The sequence below is a fragment of the Chelon labrosus genome (assembly GCF_963514085.1).
Source record: "Chelon labrosus genome assembly, chromosome: 12".
In the NCBI taxonomy this organism is placed as follows: Eukaryota; Metazoa; Chordata; class Actinopteri; order Mugiliformes; family Mugilidae; genus Chelon; species Chelon labrosus.
Window position 1 is genome coordinate 2,858,936 of NC_140345.1, and position 21,277 is coordinate 2,880,212.

Below are 21,277 nucleotides of genomic sequence, written 5' to 3' on the forward strand. Positions count from 1 at the left end.
TGTCTCAGTCTCTCCCTTAGTGCTCTCTGGTAAGTATGCTCTACTCAGTGTGTCCGCAAGTAGCATATCCTTGCCTGGAACATAGGTCACAGTAATATCATACTGCTGCAGCCTGAGTAGCATTCTCTGCAGTCTCTTAGGTGCACTAAGTAATGGCTTGCTGTGTATATTTTCTAGGGGCTTGTGGTCACTTTGTACTGTAACCTCTCTACCATAAGTATATTGATGGAACTTTTCCATCCCAAACACTATGGCTAAACATTCTTTCTCTATTTGGGCATAGCCCTTTTCAGTTGGTGTGAGTGCCCTACTACCAAATGCTACTGGTTTACCTTTCTGTGTCAGGGCGGCCCCCAGTCCTGTGTCTGATGCATCACACTGAAGTGTCAACTCCTCTTCTTTGTTGTAGTACTGTAGGACTGGTGCTTTAGCGATTTTGTCTTTCAGTCTTTGAAACGCCCCTTCTTGGATGTCTGTCCATTCCCACATGTTCTCCTTGCGCGTGAGTTGTCTCAGAATCTCACGGTCATCTGAAAGGTGGTCATAGAACTTAGAAAGATAGTTGACCATCCCAACTAGTCTCTGTACCCCTTTCACGTCTGTTGGTCTTGGCATCTCCCTGATTGCCCGTACTTTCTCTGAGTCAATCCTCAGTCCCTCGGCCGTGAGCAGATGACCTATATAGGGTACCTCTTTTTGTCTGAGCTTGAATTTGTCCGCGTTCAGCTTGATGTTGCGCTCTCTGCACCTGGTTAGAAAGCGTCTAACTTTCTCGTCATGGTCCTTTTCTGCCTCCTCTTGTGTTGCTCCTTCTCCCGTGATTAACACATCATCTGCTATGACGTAGACTCCTGGGAGGCCCTCCAGGGTCTGCATGAGCTTTCTTTGGAACACTTCCGGTGCTGGACTTATTCCCATCGGCATCCTTAGCCAGCGGAAGCGACCAAATGTCGTGGCGAATGTGGTAAGGTAGCTCGACTCTTCTTCTAGTTTGACGTGCCAGAAGCCTTGCTTCACGTCGCAGACTGTGAATACTTTTGCCTTTGACATCTCCGGCAGGATGTCATCTATAGTTGGGAGTGGATAGTGACTTCTTTTTAGTGCCCGATTCAGAGGTTTTGGGTCTATACAGATCCTCAGCTTCCCATTAGGTTTTCTCACTGCGACCATGCTACTGATCCAGTCAGTGCTGCGTTCCACTGGTGTGATTATCCCTCTTCTCTCTAGATCTTTGAGTTCCTCTTGTAGAGGTGTCATCATTGCTACAGGCACTCTGCGCTTTGGCAGTTTCACTGGTGGTACTCTGTCATTTATCTCTATTCTATATTCCCCCTCCATGCAGCCATCTCCGGTGAACACATCCTCAAACTCTTCATTTATTTTGTCCATGGTCATGTGTCCTCCCTTTGTCACTGGGCCCAGCTCTTTTTTCACTATGCTGTCTATAGCCAGAATGTTCTCGTACTGTACTTTTATTAGCTTCATTGCCTCGCTGGCTTTTCTGCCCAGTAAAGGGATTCTGCTACTCTGGTCAACCACTTGAAACTCTAATCTGTACAGCTTGTTGTTTGTGGGGTTTCTGACCTTAACCTTACATGTACCCAGAGGAGTCAACTTGGTCTTGTTATACATCACTAGCACTTTCTCAGTGTGCTCTAACTGTGTGTCTGGTGTTAGGAGATCGATGGGGATGATATTACAGGTCGCCCCACAATCTATCTGGAATATCCAAAAAAGGTTTAAAAAGGCAACTGGACTTGTAGAGTTTTTTCAGAAGACGTTTCACCACTCATCCGAGTAGCTTCTTCAGTTCTGGTGGACTGGTGGGAAATCTGAGGTTTAAATAGGAACTCCTCCTGAAAAAACTTGCTTGTTATGCTAATAACCAGAAACTGGTGCAGCTAATTTCCCTTAACGACTGGGTACTTACCTGTAGTGGAGGGGGGGGGGGGGGGGGGGACTGTGTTGTCCCTGTCCTCTTACCTATGAATGGTTCTCTAACGACTCTTGTCCGTCAGAGGCTCCAGTGTCAAGGTGTGAATGAGACTGAAACTTCTTGGGGACAGAAGTTAAAACTGTATTGTAAATAGATGGCAAATTAAATCTCAGTCCACCTCCTCTGTTTAGTGAAGGTTTTTCCAGTTTGACATAGATGGCTTCCTTTACTCCTCTTTCAAACCATCGGTCTTCTCTGGCTAAGATTTGGACGTTGTTATCTTCAAAGGAGTGTCCTTTGTCCTTCAGGTGTAGGTGGACCGCTGAATCGTTTCCTGATGAGCTGGCTCTCCTGTGCTGGTACATGCGTTTATGGATGGGTTGTTTGGTTTCCCCAATGTATAAATCTGTACACTCCTCACTGCACTGAACAGCATACACCACATTACTCTGTTACTGCCTGGGTGTTTTGTCTTTAGGGTGGACCAGTCTTTGCCTAAGTGTGTTTCCTGGTTTGAAATAAACTGGAATACGGTGATTTCTGAAAATTCTCCTGAGTTTCTCAGACACTCCAGACACGTACGGGATGACGATGTTTTTCCTTTTGTTGTTCTCCTCCTCTCTGTCCCTTTTGGGGTATCTTTTTGAGCCTTTTAGAAAGGCCCAGTTGGGATATCCACATGTCTTAAGTGCCCGTTTAATGTGCTTTTGCTCCTTCTCCTTGCCATCCGGTCTTGTGGGTACAGTCTGTGCTCTGTGCTGGAGCGTTCTGATGACCCCTAGTTTGTGCTCCAGAGGGTGGTGGGAATCAAATAATAAGTGCTGGTCAGTGTGGGTGGGTTTTCTATACACTTCAATGTTGAGGCTTCGGTCTTCTTCCACATGCACCAGACAGTCCAGGAAAGCCAGACTACCTCCGCTGATGTCCTCCCGAGTGAACTTGAAGTGTATAGAAAACCCACCCACACTGACATTTTGGGAATCCCTGGTCTATCATTGACTGTACCAGAGAATGTCTAATAAGGGGAGAAGTTCCACTCTCAGTGAACTTCCGGCTTCTGAACTGTTCGTTACAATGGGACTTAATAGAGAGTGGCGAGGCTCTCCGTAGACGGGCTCTGACTGTACTAGGTCTATAGTTAGCCGAGCTCTGACCTGTGCATCAGTGTAATCGGTGTACCAGGAAATCGTGCACCGACAAAAGTTCCGCGATGTTTGGAACGTAAACTTCAATGAGAGACAAGAGCCAATTATTAAGGTCACTCGCCACCAAGTGGTCAGGGGTGTCAATTGCAATCTGTCAAAATGACGGATGACCTTCAGATTTTTCCCTCATATTTAAAATAAAACGGTCAATGACGGAAAATATTCGGTTAACGTGACCTCTGGTGATGTGACAAGATATTTTCGCACAAATAGCAGATCAGACTGGTTTAGTGTTACTTCATACATTGCTCAATTTTCATCCAGGGTGGCTTGAATAAATCGGAAATGTAAAAGAAGATTTTTTTTTTTTTCATCCAGTAAGCTATTCATAAATAGAAGGAAATCCCCAGTTATCAGATTTATTTGAGGTGAAAGAAGGAATCTGCACATTCAAATCTATGCAAAATGGATTGGTCAGAGACCGTCTTCAAGGCATAAACAAGTGACAAGTGAATTAGAGACTTTCTCGGGATGTCTTTTCTTGACAGGTAACCAGTTTCATTGAGTGAGTTCTAAATTAAGGTTTGCCTGGTCTGAATGTCAGAACCCTTCTGATGATACCTATATTGTACTGAATCAGGCAGCCATCTCTAAATAGACATATCTATTGTCTGGAGGGAGTAACAGTGATGGACCACAGCATTTGTAAACGCCTACTCCAAGCATGTAAATAACAAGGCTGAGTATAACTCATGTAAACTACTTCCTATTTAATGGTATCAGCTCAGTAATGATAACAGCTACCACGGTACTTCCAGAACTAGGGACAATGTTCACGGCTCTTTACTTACCATTTGTGTCAAGAGTTTGTACTGTTGCTTTATTTTGAATCTTCACTTCATCGTACACAGTTTGCTCGTTCCTTTTAACTGAAAGGTTTAAATGTTAATTAGTGTATTGTGGTTAAACAACAAGAACCTTCAAATAATTGTTTTACACTTGTTGTATGACACTGACAAAGTTCTGTATCTTGGATAGGATATATAAGATACTCCTTTATTGATCCCACAGTGGTACTTCATAGCTCATTCAGTATTTTCCCAGTATGGCGTTCTGTACACCCACACACACAGGGCATTAAAACCAAAGATGATGGTTATTTCTCATAAATGCTGGCTCATAGAATAGAGAGGGTAAAGTGTGTCTTTTACAGAGAAGCTCCATCTCACAACACATTATCTGGTTACATGTATAGACCAAGTCAGGGAGGAGTTGTAAAAAGAGGAAATAGCTTTTTAACCCATACATCATTCCAAAGTAGAGGGGAAAACACAGTTATCAGATTTGGCAGAGGTGTGGGTTTCACCTTTTAAAGAATGTGCACATTCAAACCTGTGTTAAAAAATGTTGTAATATAACATCTGTCGATCAGAGACCTTCTCAACCAATAAAGAAGTAGCAAGGGAATGTAGCAGATGTATTTTAAATCCAATACGTTGGAAGTTTGAGGATAAGAGCGTAACTATTTGTTATGCTTGTACAGCTCCTGTTGTACTGTCAATATTAGTGATGGAATCCTAATTACAACATTTTATGGTTGTCATCATTTTACATTTTGAAACAGATTCAGTTTTAGTTAAAGTGGTTGAAGTCAAACATCATTCAAAGGCAACTGTAAGTGGGCTTTTTTCAAAGTAAGCAAACAGTGTAACTAAGTTTGGCTTCTCTTGTCATTTACAGTGAATCATTATTAACACAGAGATTTTAAATTTATCAGTGCAGTTCTGGGTTAGTTAACTCAACATCTAACTTTCAACGTGCAGTTTTTTTTTTTCCTGTTCATTATTACTGAATCAAACACTAGTGCAAGAAATATAAACACTGCATTTACAGTACAGGTGATCACATAAAAAATACAACTAATTATGTTGTTGCTGATCTGTATCATATAGTCAGATTCTTTTTTGAACAGCTTTTTTTGATACGCAGTAGTTTAAAATTTTAACTTACCTTTTAATTGTTCTTCGGATTTGAATACGACTGAAGCGTAGTTAATCTCCTCTGCCATCGCCACAGTGTTCAGGCTTGCAGACAGAGAAGTACTGCTGTAACTAAAGCTGTAACTAAAGTTGTAAAGCTGAATTGAGTAGTGGGAGGAGCAAATGCAACATGCAAATGTGAAACACTGTTTTCAAACTTTCAAACAGTTGATCAATATCAGATTCAAACCAGTTTCACCTGCATCTTGCTCTGCCCATGTGTATGTATAGTCCTGCCTTTCCCTCTGATCTTTGTCAAATTGTTTGTGCTGTTACCTCTTATTACTATATACTCATTACCATACAGAGAAAAACAAAATAACTTAACATTAATCCTTAACATTAATCCTTCTACCAATTAGAGCCAAATCGGTCAAAGACTACCCAAGCTACCCATTTGATAGACCTGGCAGATCTTTGGCCAGGCATGGGAAAAGTTCTGTCTGACTTCTAGGTTAAAGGCCTAGATGTCCACAGAAGACAACAATGGTAGACAATCACAGGATCTTTTTCATGGTAAAGAAAAACGTCACCAGGAGGTAAACATTCCTTTGTCTAAGTCTATACAGGAAGAAAAAAGTTTGGAGACAAACTAAAGAGATCTGTCCTGGCAACACATAACAAGGACTCATTATTTGGTGATATCCAATGCCTTGTAAATGATTATCTATAAACTATCAACATTTACATTTATGACTGCTATAAACTCTCCCAGCTGACCGTGCCTGACTCCATCTGCAGGTGGATCACAGACTTCCTGTCTGACAGGAGGCAGCATGTGAGGCTGGGAAAACACATCTCAGACTCCCGTACCATCAGCACGGGTTCCCCTCAAGGCTGTGTCCTTTCTCCTCTGCTCTTCTCCCTGTACACCAACAGCTGCACCTCCAGTCACCAGTCTGTCAAGCTCCTGAAGTTTGCAGATGACACCACCCTCATCGGGCTCATCTCAGGTGGAGATGAGAGCGCCTACAGATTGGAGATTGACCGCTTGGTGACTTGGTGCAGCCGCCACAACCTGGAGCTGAACGTCTCCAAGACAGTGGAGATGGTTGTGGACTACAGGAAGAACACAGCCCCACTCCTCCCCATCATCCTGTGTGACTCTACAGTCAACACTGTGGAGTCTCTCCGTTTCCTGGGCACCATCATCTCCCAGGACCTCAAATGGGAGCTGAACATCAGCGCCCTAATTAAAAAAGCACAGCAGAGGATGTACTTCCTGCGGCAGCTGAAGAAATTCAACCTGCCAAAGACAATGATGGTTCACTTCTACACTGCCATCACTGAGTCCATCCTCACCAACTCCATCACCACCTGGTATGCTGCAGCCTCTGCTAAGGACAAGAGCAGACTGCAGCGTGTCATTCGCTCTGCAGAGAAGGTGATTGGCTGCAGTCTGAAGTCTCTTGACGAGCTGGACGCTTCCAGGACTCTGAAGCGTGCAGCTAAGATTGTGGCCGATCCCTCTCACCCTGGACACGGATTATTTAACAGACTCCCCTCTGGCAGACGGCTGCGATCCATCGAGTGTAGAACCACTCGCATTGCAAAAGTTTTTTCCCATCCGCAGTGCGTCTGCTGAACAATGCCAAGCCACCCCCCCATGAACACATCAAACCCACTACCATCCCACAGTAAATGTTTTGGTGGAATATATATATATAATATATACTGTGTATATATTTTTGTATTTTTGTATTTTATATATGAGAGCAAGTTCTATAGTTTCTGTATTTTATCTTATTTTATTTTATGCATAACTACACCAAAGCAAATTCCTTGTATGTACAAACATGCTTGGCAATAAAGACTTTTCTGATTCTGATTTGTCAGATTACTTTTAAGACCCTGAAAATAGAGTGTGAGAGGTGCATAATAATCATGTATGCTTTAGTCAGATGTATGTATCTATGACAGATGGATGTTTATCTCGTTCCTCCTATCCTCTCTCTTCTCTCTCTTCTCTGTCTCTACAGCTGGCCTTAGACAGATGGGTCCCTCCATATGAGCTGGGTTCTGCTCAAGGTTTCTTTCTGTTAAAAGGGAGTTTTTTGTTGCCAGCGTCACCTTCAGGCTTGCTCTGGGGGTTTCAGGTTGGGTTTCAGAACGGATTTTGTAAAGTGTCAAGATAATTTCTATTGTTATTGACATTATATTAATAAAACTGAATTGAATTGAGTAGTGGGAGGAGCAAATGCAACATGCAAATGTGAAATGTAAAATATCAATTACAATCAACTCAGAGTTATGATCATTAGAACTCAGCAATGTGATAGTGATCACTTTGAGAAACAGTGTCCTTGCACTTAAATGGGATCCTGTCTAGTTCTGATATCATAGAGGGCTAGAGGGTGACCCACAGGAACAGCTGTGTGTCTTCATGGGAGGTAGATGGTTTGCCTTCCTCGAAGGTGCACATCACAACGCATTGAACGTTTCCAAAACTGAAACCTGTTCACAGATGAGTCACTGGTGAGTTTGCTATCACAGTAGATACAAGAGGCTACGACTCATCTGACAGAGAAAAGAAATCAGGTGGAATGTGTCAACAGTCTGTTTTCTGTTAAATGTGTTGAAAATAAGTGATTCTGGTAACTTTTATGTTCATCACATGTTTATTAACCTGTTCATAACCGTCTCCTCAAACAGATGCAACGAGAAAATTCAGTATCTGCAGCAAACTAGTCCTCATTTGTAAATCACCAACACAGTAGAGTATGCTTTAGCATAAAGTATGGTCATGCTTCTTTATGTGAAAGTAAATATGAAAGTACAGTGTACAACTGTTCTACTTGTTAGTCATTCTGTTGTGACGTTGTCTGGCTTTTGTTGAAAACTTCTGCTGAGTTGTTATGAGGTGAACTATTCTCTGTTATGGGTTTTAACCCACAGTGAGTCTGCAGCATCATGTCAGGCTGCTGCAGCTCACCTTTCATTTCATTAGAAACAAATGTTTTTTTCTGCAGTGACTAAAGACTGATATGTCAAGCACAACATTTTATATTCAAACACTGTATTTCAATTTGTATTATACACATGGGCTGGTAGTGGGGGGGGGAAGAGGACCTGACTACCCAGGGCCAGAGTAGGGAGAGGGCCCATGAAAATCCTGATTTATTTTTATTTTTTTTTAATGAATTGGGCCGTCCAATTAATTGGTGTCATAATGTATTTCAAATATACTGATAACATCAACTGAGAGAATGAACTTTGTGTCACAGCCATCCCAACATATTGGACATTCTGGGGGCCCCCTCTTGGAGACACAAAATGGTTTAGTCCGCCCATAGACAGCGGCCGGCGACAAGTGCGTCAGTGAGCGCATGTTGAATGACCTGGAGGCTAGCTGTCATCATGCCGCCCAAAAAACACAAATCGGGGTATCAGAAAAAGAAAGAGTGTAAAGAAAAAGAAATAAGACAGAATGAGGGGAAGCAACTGTTAACTGCTTTCTTTCCGAAAGGTGAACCGTACCGAGTTCACTTGTTGTGTAACTACATCCAATTAACGTTAACGTTGTAGTAGTCCAGAATCAGTAAATGACGTCCTTACAACTTGTGTAAGGCTTTAGCAAGGCTTTATTTCTTTTTCTGCAAGCTGAAGAACAATTTTATTGAAAAATGAGATAGTTTATTTGATTTGATTCTCTGTGTACAGTTGTTGGCTCCTGTTCAAGAATAAATGTTTTTAAATCAAAATGTGTCATGGATCAAAACATTAGTACACAAACCAGATGTAGCCTAATGTTTATAGGTATTTGAGCACAAGTAGGCTAAATGAATCAATTCAGGTGGTGAATGAAAGAGCCAGTCATCAATATAATCTGATCTGATTTTATCTTAAAACCCGATTTATGCTTGTTTATTTATAAATAAATGCCCCCAATTTTTTGTTTTTTACTTGCGTGCTTCTTGCACTGGCATGGATAGGGGCCCACTGACATTAAAAGTGTACAGGGCTCAGAATTTGGTGCTACGCCCCTGATTACACACTGGTGATGCTGCAGCTTATCTCAGATAAGAACAGGGACTGATCTTCAGTTTCAAATACAGTTAATATACAGACTAACATATTGGTCTGACCTACAGCAGAAACACATGTGAACTTGAACTCCACACAGAGAGGCCTCAGTCCCATTCAGAAGCAGTCCCATACAGATACTCTAAGACAACAGACCAGTAACATTAACAACAAGGACTCATCATCCTCTGCTGAACCACAGCAGTAACAGTGTAGAAATGTGACCTACTGTACAACTGAACATTTAACACAAAGTACAAACACAAACAGCTACATCACTTATATACAGAGATATTTCTGTTAATAATAACAAGTCTTTAATCATTTATTGATGAAAAAATAAAACTGTACAGTAGAAGTCTTTTGAGTTCGTTTACTTACATGTGATTATATTAAAATGGTAAATATTCTTGATTTTATATTATTTTATATATTTTCTACCTATTGGTACTCAAAGAGCTTTGCAGTCACAGACACATCTACCCATTCGCTCACACACATTCACACACCAGTGCCACACACTGGGAGCAACTGGGGGTTCAGTGTCTTGCTCATGGACACTTCAGCATGTGGCATATTCTGGGGATCTAACCACTAACCCTAGTAACCTACTGTAGATTAACTGCAGTTTAAAGAGATAAAGCCTTCTTTTCACAGATCCATTGGTTCTTATCTGTACAGTTCACTGATTTCCATCCATTGCCAATGACAAAAATTACACACTGACCACTTGGAGGCTTTTGGTTCAAGGAGCTGAGGGGAAAAAATGTCAGTTAGATCCAGACTGATTTTGTGATCGAAAAGAAGAAAAGTGTCTCTTACTTATCAGTCAGATTATTTCCATTGACCCACTTCCATTTCTCATCTACTGCTCTCAGGCCAATCCAGTATCTATTGGTTCCTTGCTTGGCCCAGCTGAATGTATTGATATAATTCTTAGGAAAAAGAAAAAGAAAGAAAGTAAATAAAAGTGTTATCAGAGATATTTAAAGTGTGTTCAGATCTGGAGAGAATACATTTTCATCTCATAACAGTTGTTGTTACCTTTTCAGCATCATTATCTACAACAGCCAAATCTGAAATCTTTCCTCTGCAATCTTCTCGAGCGTCTTCCCAGGTTTTCTGACCAGCAGGCTGAGCATTATTAATCTGATAGCAGCTGGACTGGTTGTGTTCCCAGCCTTTCTGACAAGGTTGACACTGTCTTGCTGCAACAACAGAGACCAACTTATAAACAGTCACTGCAGAGGTTTAGATTATTATCAGTTATTTTGCAAGTGATGGGATGTGAACATACCGTTATTATTGTTGGGGCAGTAGGTATCAATGATCCACTGAGCTCGGCTGACGGGCTCATTCAGTGTTGTCTCCATGTTGTGAATTTGTTCTGTTAGGTTTTCCTTCTCCATTTCCAGCTCCTTTATTTGCATAGTGAGGTTCAGGTTTTCATTATTCTCTGTAACAATACAGTCAGGTAGAGTCATTTTCTTTTAAGTGCTAAAGTTGTCGTGAAATAATAAAGCAACTGCTAAATGAAAATGACTCTTTTAAGAGTAAGTAATAATGCAGATTGGTTCATTAGCTATTTCCTGTTTCTATTGTCTGTTCTTACAAGTGACATATTTTTGTCTTTTCAAACTGATTTTCAGTGCTGAGAAACCTATGAGCAGGCTTAAGTATTTAGCGTGATACTTTTCAAACTACTGTATTGTGCATTTTAAAAAAGACATACAGTATGTGGACTATAAAATAATAGCTCACACTGTACAGAAAATAAAACAAAAAAGTACTTTTCCATGTTAAATACTCTGTCAATTAATTTACAAAAAGAAACTTTCCAATAACCCGAGCAACAGGCTGATGTAGATTTCTGTTACAGAAGAAATGACTTCTTCAAGATCTGTTGGAGGTTCATGTATGGATTGCTTTCTTCACATACTTACGGTAGACACAGAATACTATGATACCCAACAACAAGACACAAATAATCCCAAAACAGCACGCCAACTGCTGACAGTGCTGACGTCTGCTGTCTGCTTTCTTGTCTGTCAAGAATCCTGTTAAACCACACATTTCAATAACTGGGGTTACTCACAACACAGTCAAAAAGCAGAACTTTGAGTATCAGATCAACTAAAAACTATATTTAGAATTCATTTACACTATTTTGTTTGCAGACATTATGAAGGGACAATATAAAACATTATTTGCTGCTCAAACAATCAGAAAGTCTTCAACTGCTGAGGAAACTATGAACAATATTTATTTTTAATGCCCTTTGTTTATTCCCTTTGTATTTTTTCATAATAGAAATGTGAGAGTATAGTGCAGATAAGTGTTTTTATTTCAATAACATCCAAAGTGACGCATCTGTCAGAGGCTTTTAGTTGTAGTCGTAGTAGTAGTAGTTGCTGTAATATTACTTGTAGTTGAAGCTTTTGTCCAACACTTTTGAACAAGAATTAGAGAATTTCAAAAACTCCTCCATCTTCTCATTCCCATGTTGTGCTGTAAATATTAGTGATAGAATCCTAATTACAACATTTTATGGTTGTCATCATTTTACATTTTGAAACAGAGTCAGTTTTAGTTAAAGTCGTTGAAGTCAAACATCATTCAAAGGCAACTGTAAGTGGGCTTTTTTCAAAGTAAGCAAACAGTGTAACTAAGTTTGGCTTCTCTTGTCATTTACAGTGAATCATTATTAACACAGAGATTTTAAATTTATCAGTGCAGTTCTGGGGTAGTTAACTCATCATCTAACTTTCAACGTGCATTTTTTTTTTTCCTGTTCATTATTACTGAATCAGGCAGCCATCTCTAAATAGTCATTTCTATTGTCTGGAGGGAGAAACAGTGATGGACCACAGCATTTGTAAACGCCTACTCCAAGCATCTAGATAACAAGGCTGAGTATAACTCACGTAAACTACTTCCTATTTAATGGTATCAGCTCAGTAATGATAACAGCTACCACGGTACTTCCAGAACTAGGGACAATGTTCACGGCTCTTTACTTACCATTTGTGTCAAGAGTTTGTACTGTTTCTTTATTTTGAATCTTCACTTCATCGTACACAGTTTGCTCGTCCCTTTTATCTGAAAGGTTTAAATGTTAATTAGTGTATAGTGGTTAAATAACAAGAACCTTCAAATAATTGTTTTACACTTGTTGTATGACACTGACAAAGTTCTGTATCTTGGATAGGATATATAAGATACTCCTTTATTGATCCCACAGTGGTACTTCATAGCTCATTCAGTATTTTCCCAGTATGGCGTTCTGTACACCCACACACACAGGGCATTAAAACCAAAGATGATGGTTATTTCTCATAAATGCTGGCTCATAGAATAGAGAGGGTAAAGTGTGTCTTTTACAGAGAAGCTCCATCTCACAACACATTATCTGGTTTCACATATAGACCAAGTCAGGGAGGGGTTGTAAAAAGAGGAAATAGCTTTTTATCCAGAACATTATTCCAAAATAGAGGGGAAAACACAGTTATCAGATTTGGCAGAGGTGTGGGTTTCAAATTTTATAGAATGTGCACGTTCAAACCTGTGTTAAAAAATATTGTAATTTAACATCTTTCTATCAGAGACCTTCTTCAACCTATAAAGAAGTGGCAAGGGAATGTAGCAGATGTATTTTAAATCCAATACGTTGGAAGTTTGAGGGTAAGAGCGTAACTATTTGTTATGTTTGTACAGCTCCTGTTGTACTGTCAATAGTAGTGATGGAATCCTAAGTACAGTGGTTGAAGTCAAACATCATTCAAAGGCAACTGTAAGTGGGCTTTTTTCAAAGTAAGCAAACAGTGTAACTAAGTTTGGCTTCTCTTGTCATTTACAGTGAATCATTATTAACAGAGATTTTAAATTTATCAGTGCAGTTCTGGGTTAGTTAACTCAACATCTAACTTTCAATGTGCAGTTTTTTTTCCTGTTCATTATTACTGAATCAAACACTAGTGCAAGAAATAGAAACACTGCATTTACAGTACAGGTGATCACATAAAAAAATACAACTAATTATGTTGTTGCTAATCTGTATCATATAGTCAGATTCTTTATTTGAACAGCTATTTCTGATGCATAGTATTTTGATATTTTAACTTACCTTTTAATTGTTCGTTGGATGTGTAGATGACTGAAGTGAAGATAACCTCCTCTGCCATTGCCACAGTCTTCAGGCTTGCAGACAGAGAAGTACTGCTGTAACTAAAGCTGTAACTAAAGCTGTAAAGCTGAACTGAGTAGTGGGAGGAGCAAATGCAACATGCAAATGTGAAACACTGTTTTCAAACTGTTAAATGTGTTGAAAATAAGTGATTCTGGTAACTTTTATGTTCATCACATGTTTATTAACCTGTTCATAACCATCTCCTCAAACAGATGCAACGAGAAAATTCAGTATCTGCAGCAAACTAGTCCTCATTTGCTAATCACCAACACAGTAGAGTATGCTTTAGCATAAAGTATGGTCATGCTGCTTTATGTGAAAGTAAAGTGTACAAATGTTGTACATGTTAGTAATTCTGTTGTGACGTTGTCTGGCTTTTGTTGAAAACTTCTGCTGAGTTGTTATGAGGTGAACTATTCTCTGTTATGGGTTTTAACCCACAGTGAGTCTGCAGCATCATGTCAGGCTGCTGCAGCTCACCTTTCATTTCATTAGAAACAAATGTTTTTTTCTGCAGTGACTAAAGACTGATATGTCAAGCACAACATTTTATATTCAAACACTGTATTTCAATTTGTATTATACACATGGGCGTGGTAGTGGGGGGAAAAGGGGACCTGACTACCCAGTGCCCGAGTAGGGAGAGGGCCCATGAAAATCCTGATTTATTTATTGAATGAATTGAGCCCTCCAATTAATTGGTGTCATAATGTATTTCAAACATATTGATAACATCAACTGAGAGAATGAACTTTGTGTCACAGCCCTCCCAACATATTGGACATTCTGGGGGCCCCCTCTTGGAGACACAAAATGGTTTAGTCCGCTCATAGACAGTGAGTGCAGATTGAACGACCTGGAGGCTAGCTGTCATCATGCCGCCCAAAAAACACAAAGAGCAGAAAGAAAAAAAAATAAGGCAGAATGAGGGGAAGCAATTGTTAACTGCTTTCTTTACGAAAGGTGAACCGAGTTTATCCAATTAACGTTAACGTTGTCGTAGTCCAGAGTCAGTAAATGACGTCCTTACATCTCGTGTAAGGCTTTAGCAAGGCTTTATTTCTTTTTCTGCAAGCTGAAGAACAATTATTGAAAAATGAGATAGTTTATTTGATTTGATTCTCTGTGTACAGTTGTTGGCTCCTGTTCAAGAATAAATGTTTTTAAATCAAAATGTGTCATGGATCAAAACGTTAGTACACAAACCAGATGTAGGCTAATGTTTATAGGTGTTTGAGCACCTAGTAGGCCAAATGCATCAATTCAGGTGGTGAATGAAAGAACCAGTCATCAATATAATCTGATCTGATTTTAGCTTAAAACCAGATTTATGCTTGTTTATTTATAAATAAATGCCCCCAATTTTTTGTTTTTTACTTGCTGCTTCTTGCACTGGCATGGATAGGGGCCCACTGACATTAGAATTTGGTGCTACGCCCCTGATTATACACTGGTGATGCTGCAGCTTATCTCAGATAAGAACAGGGACTGATCTTCAGTTTCAAATACAGTTAATATACAGACTAACATATTGGTCTGACCTACAGCAGAAACACATGTGAACTTGAACTCCACACAGAGAGGCCTCAGTCCCATTCAGAAGCAGTCCCATACAGATACTCTAAGACAACAGACCAGTAACATTAACAACAAGGACTCATCATCCTCTGCTGAACCACAGCAGTAACAGTGTAGAAATGGGACCTACTGTACAATAGAACATTTAACACAAAGTACAAACACAAACAGCTACATCACTTATATACAGAGATATTTCTGTTAATAATAACAAGTCTTTAATCATTTATTGATGAAAAAATAAAATTGTACAGTAGAAGTCTTTTTTTTGTCACATTTTTTTATTCATTTTGAAAGCATGAATACAAAAATTGTACATTACAAACATTCATTTGAAAATCAAGAAGCAGAATCCCAAGCCCACCCCCGAGTCCCCTCCCGTGACACTACAGGCATACAAATACATCACAGACACACAAATCATAGGCACAGTAAAGATGAGCCTAAAACACACACAAAAAACTAAATCAAAATAAATAAAATAATAATAATAATAAAAATAAATAAAAAAAGGTGGACAGATCATTGGTGGTTGGTTGCATAACAACCACAGTATGGTGTGCTTGTGCTAATGCTATGGCATGGGGGTCAGAGGCCCTAAAGTGAAGGTTTGGAAGAGTTCACAACTACCTTATAACTGAGATATAGATATGTCCTAAGTACTAAGCATGTAGAAGGAGGATAGAAAATCAAATCATGGTAGTGTTTGTAAGTCTGTAAAATATTGTATGAAAGGATGCCAGTGCTTAAAAAATCTACTTGTGTCCCCACGTAGAGTGAATTTGATTTTCTCTAATTTAAAAAAAAACATGACATCTTTCAACCAGACAGATACAAGAGGGGGCTGTGGTGATTTCCAATGAAGTAGGATTCTACGCCTAGCCAGTAGGCCACAACATTAGCCTGGGTCTTGCTGAGGACAAGTGGGGTGGGTGAAACACCAAATATGGCTACAAGCGAGGATGGTTCCAGAGTGATTCCTAAAATTTCTGATAGGATTTTAAAGATGGAATTCTAGTAATGCTTAAGTTTGGGGCATGATGCAAACATATGAGTCAAGTGGCAGGGTGTACCTCTACACCTAACACAGATGTCCTCAGTGACCACGTTTACATGGTCTTTAGTATCCCGAATTTGATCGGGATATTGAAGTATCCCGTTTTCGTGTTTGCCCATGTAAACACCATATCCCGAATTCAGAAATCGGGATATGCTCATTTCCCGATTTCAACAAACCCGGCTTTGCTACCTGGAGTACTCCGATAGAAGCCGGGATACTGGAGCATGTATACACCTTATCCCGATTTCTGACGGCTGCCCACTGTCTGCGCAGGCGCGAGTGACGCCAAGTGACGTACTAGATATACAAACAACATGGCGGCAACGAGAACGTCTCACTTTTGGAGCGACGAAGAGACAGAATTTTCCCTTAAAGTAATGGAAGAACTAAACATAACGACGTGTTTAGATGGCAGAAAACACCGACATGCTGATGTATTCAAATCTGTTGTGGAAAAGCTACGTGACGCTGGTTTTCCACCTCACTCCGTTGAACAAGTTAGGTCGCGTTGGAAAACATTGAAAAAGACGTAAAACACGCATGCGCAGATAGGATGCAGCGATCGGAAAACGGGATACTGTTATTTATCATGTATACGGGGATATGAATAACCGGGTTTCTCTGTGTTCCATGTAAACACCATATCCCGAATATGCTCAAAGCCGGGATAAGCCTCAAAATCGGGATACTAAAGACCATGTAAACGCAGTCAGTGTCAGGGTATATTTTTGATAGCCTTGAACTTGACAGATGCAGTCTTTGAACAATTTTAAACTGAGTCAGGCCCAAACGGGCACATGATGAAGAATTACGTATTCTATTAATGGCTCTCTCCCAGAAATCTTCCTCAAATTCCACACCCAGCTCCTGCTCCCAGGCAGCAGCACTTTTAGAGCACTGCTCCGTGTTAAACGACAGAAGAGCCCGATAAATGTGGGAAACAAGTGACCTCTGATTAGGCTGGAGTTTAAAGAGGTCTTCCCATGGCTGCTTAGAGGGTAAAGCGGGGAAGTCAGAAAACGTTTTTAAGACACAGTGCCTAATTTGAAAGTATCTAAATGAGTGCGCTTTAGGCAAGTCGTGTGAGGCAGATAGGTCTGTGAAGCTACCCAAAACTCCACCTATGTATAAGTCATTGAACGTCTGTATACCATTTCTCTCCCACAACTGGAATGCAGTGTCTAGAAAAGAAGGTGGAAAAAGATGATTGCGGGTTATTGGCATAAGAGTCGAGGGGGAGTATGACTTAAAATGGCGCCTGAATTGATACCAAATTTTCAAGGAGTTACAGACAATTTGGTTGTCTGTGTAACGAGAGGGAGATGTCGGAAGTGATGAGAAGAGAAGAGCCGGGAGGGAGGACGACACACATGACCTCAACTCAAGTTGGCACCACAGGGGTTGGGGGTTACGTACCCAAAACAGAAGTTTATGGATATTTTCCTGCCCAGTAATAATACATAAAATTTGGCAAAGACAGTCCACCACTAAGTGAGCACTGCTGTAAGAGGGACTTCCTAATCCTAGGAGTCTTTCCACTCCATATGAAGGAAATGACCGCTTGATCAATAGATTTAAAATATGATTTTGGCAAAAATAGAGGGATACATTGAAAAAGATATAGAAATTTTGGAAGAATGTTCATCTTAACTGAATTAATTTTGCCAAGCATTGACAACAGTAGAAGTCTTTTGAGTTCATTTACTTACATGTGATTATATTAAAATGGTAAATATTCTTGATTTTATATTATTTTATATATTTTCTACCTATTGGTACTCAAAGAGCTTTACAGTCACAGACACATCTACCCATTCACTCACACACATTCACACACCAGTGCCACACACTGGGAGCAACTGGGGGTTCAGTGTCTTGCTCATGGACACTTCAGCATGTGGCATATTCTGGGATCTAACCACTAACCCTAGTAACCTACTGTAGTTCAACTGCAGTTTAAAGAGATAAAGCCTTCTTTTCACAGATCCATTGGTTCTTATCTGTACAGTTCACTGATTTCCATCCATTGCCAATGACAAAAATTACACACTGACCGCTTGGAGGCTTTTGGTTCAAGGAGCTGAGGGGAAAAAATGTCAGTTAGATCCAGACAGATTTTGTGATCGAAAAGAAGAAAAGAGTCTCTTACTTCAGATCAGTCAGATCACTTCCATCGACCCACTTCCATTTCCCATCTACTGCTCTCAGGCCAATCCAGTATCTATTGGTCCCTTCCTTGGCCCAGTTGATTGTATTGATATAATTCTTAGGAAAACGAAAAACAAAGAAAGCAGAAAAAGTGTTATCAGAGATATTTAAAGTGTGTTCAGATCTGGAGAGAATACATTTTCATCTCATAATAGTTGTTGTTACCTCTTCATCATTATCTACAACAGCCAAATCTGAACTCTTTCCTCTGCAATCTTCTCGAGCGTCTTCCCAGGTTTTCTGACCAGCAGTATCAGGATTATTAATCGCATAGCAGCTGGACTGGTTGGGTAGCCACTCATGCTGACAAGGTTGACACTGTTTTGCTGCAACAACAGAGACCAACTTATAAACAGTCACTGCAGAGTTTTAGATTATTATCAGTTATTTTGCAAGTGATGGGATGTGAACATACCTTCATTTTTGAGGCAGTAGGTTTCAATGATCCACTGAGCTCGGCTGATGTTGGGCTCATTCAGTATTGTCTCCATTTTGTGAATTTGTTCTGTTAGGTTTTTCTTCTCCATTTCCAGCTCCTTGTTTTGCATATTGAGGTTCAGGTTTTCATCATTCAGGCTTTTGATATCTGTAACAATACAGTCAGGTAGAGTCATTGTCTTTCCTTTTAAGTGCTACAGTCATTGTCGTGAAATAATAAAGCAACTGCTAAATGAAAATGACCCTTTTAAGAGTAAGTAATAATGCAGATTGGTTCATTAGTTATTTCCTGTTTCTATTGTCTGTTCTTACAAGTGACATATTTTTGTCTTTTCAAACTGATTTTCAGTGCTGAGAAACCTATGAGCAGGCTTAAGTATTTAGCGTGATACTTTTCAAACAACTGCATTGTGCATTTTACAAAAGACATACAGTATGTGGACTATAAAATAATAGCTCACACTGTACAGAAAATAAAACATATAAGTACATTTCCATGTTAAATACTGTGTCAATTCATTTACAAAAAGAAACTTTCCAATAACCCGAGCAACAGGCTGATGTAGATTTCTGTTACAGAAGAAATGACTTCTTCAGGATCTGTTGGAGGTTCATGTATGGATTGCTTTCTTCACATACTTACGGTAGACACAGAATACTATGATGCCCAACAACAAGATGGCACAAATAATCCCAAAACAACATGCCAACTGCTGACAGTGCTGACGTCTGCTGTCTGCTTTCTTGTCTGTCAAGAATCCTGTTAAACCACACATTTCAATAACTGGGGTTACTCACAACACAGTCAAAAAGCAGAACTTTGAGTATCAGATCAACTAAAAACTATATTTAGAATCCATTTACACTATTTTGTTAGCAGACATTATGAAGGGACAATATAAAACATTATTTGCCGCTCAAACAATCAGAAAGTCTTCAACTGCAGAGGAAACTATGAACAATATTTATTTTTAATGCCCTTTGTTTATTCCCTTTGTATTTTTTCATAATAGAAATGTCAGAATATAGTGCAGATAAGTGTTTTTATTTCAGTAACATCAAAAGTGACGAATCTGTCAGAGGCTTTTAGTTGTAGTAGTAGTAGTAGTAGTTGCTGCAGTATTACTTGTAGTTGAAGTTTTTGTCCAACACTTTTGAACAAGATTTAAAGAATTCCAAAAACTCCCCGATCTTCTCATTCCCATGATACAAATGAGATTTAAGTGTAGTTTATACCTCTGCCTGACATAGACGTCATAACCTACACACATAGCCTAAGCCACTCTGTAAAAACATCACCTAAATGGTAGTTGGCGCTGTCTTTTTTTGCCAGTCGGGTTCATTTCTTTTTTCTACTTCCTGATTCACTTTCCATTTCCTGCTTCACTTTCAACAATGGCGACTGAAACTTTGGACGAGTCATATAAATGTTTGTATCTCTGAACCTCTTCAGTTAACTCCACAGTTTAACTTTGCATTCTTCCAACACATAGCTGCAGCATCAAATTGACGCAGAAGCATAAACCGCACATTAGATTTTTCTTGTGCATCAAGGTTAAAACTAACATGGAACAGGAAGTAAATGGAGAGAGCAGTTAGAGCCCTTTTATCATTATCTCTGTAAAGCTTGAATGTAGTTGAAACTTTCCCATCTGCATGTGTGCGTTTCCCCTGCAGCTTACCATTTGTCACAGAGGTTGCTTCACTGTCCACTTTGACTTCATCACACACGGCCTGCTCGCCTGTAAATTAGTTCCTGTTGGTTAATGGTAGTAGGCTCACAGTGATAACAGTAAAAGAAATCCTTGCAGTATTACTGAAAATGTCCACAGCTCTTTACTTACCCTTTATGTCAAGAGTTTGCACAGTTGCTTTATTTTGCACCTTGACTTCATCGTACACAGTTTGCTCGTCGTTTTTAGCTGAAGGGTTTAAAGGTTAATCAGTGTAGGATTCGTAAACTTCAACAACATAAGAAAAAGCTCTTAACATATTTTTAAGCACGATGTGTGATTTGTGATATGACAAGATTATGACATTTTCTCACAAATGCAGGTAAGACTGATTAATGAAGAGATTCTTTTCATTTAGTAAGATATTCAAAGATAGAAGGAAAAACCCAGTTGTCAGATTTGGCTGAGGCGTTATAAAGTTCCAACTGAATGAAAAAAAGGAATCTGCACATTCAAACTTAAATTTGGACCAGCTTTAAGGCATAAACAAGTGGCACGTGAATGCAACAGAGCTGAAAGCCCTGGGTGTGCTGATGTCTTTTACATCAATATGTTACAAGTTTGAAGAAGCAGATACAGTTATTTGTCATTCTGAAACAGTATCACACCTCAAGTATTTGAAATTAAGCATCATTCAAATAAAGCTGATACTGGCCTTTCCAGAGAATTTATCTTTTCTAAAGAGAAAACATTTTAATCAAGTTTGGCTTTTCTTTTCATGGACAGTAAACCAAAAACTGGATTTTAAATTTGTCACGTATAGTTATGGGTTAATTCAGACTCTGACTTGGGTAATCATATAAACAAATACGCTGACTCTTATCCGTACCAAAAAGACTGATATTTTTAAAGTTACTTAAAAACTTAACTTACCTTCAGATTGTTCCTTAGATCTGAATACAACTGAAGCGTAATTAACCTCCTCTGCCAT

General features: G+C 39.5%; 1 protein-coding gene across 1 annotated transcript; it reads right to left on the minus strand.

Moving 5' to 3' along the window:
• Window positions 1–17,506: 17,506 nt before the first annotated feature.
• Window positions 17,507–21,277, minus strand: LOC311497484 (CD209 antigen-like protein C; the record flags this gene model as incomplete). The annotated part of the gene is made up of 6 exons (XM_084557805.1): window positions 17,507–18,047; window positions 18,117–18,232; window positions 18,341–18,501; window positions 18,591–18,761; window positions 20,458–20,535; window positions 21,220–21,277. 6 exons carry the CDS (start codon window positions 21,275–21,277, stop codon window positions 17,924–17,926), a joined length of 708 nt encoding a protein of 235 aa, XP_084413931.1. The 3' UTR covers window positions 17,507–17,923.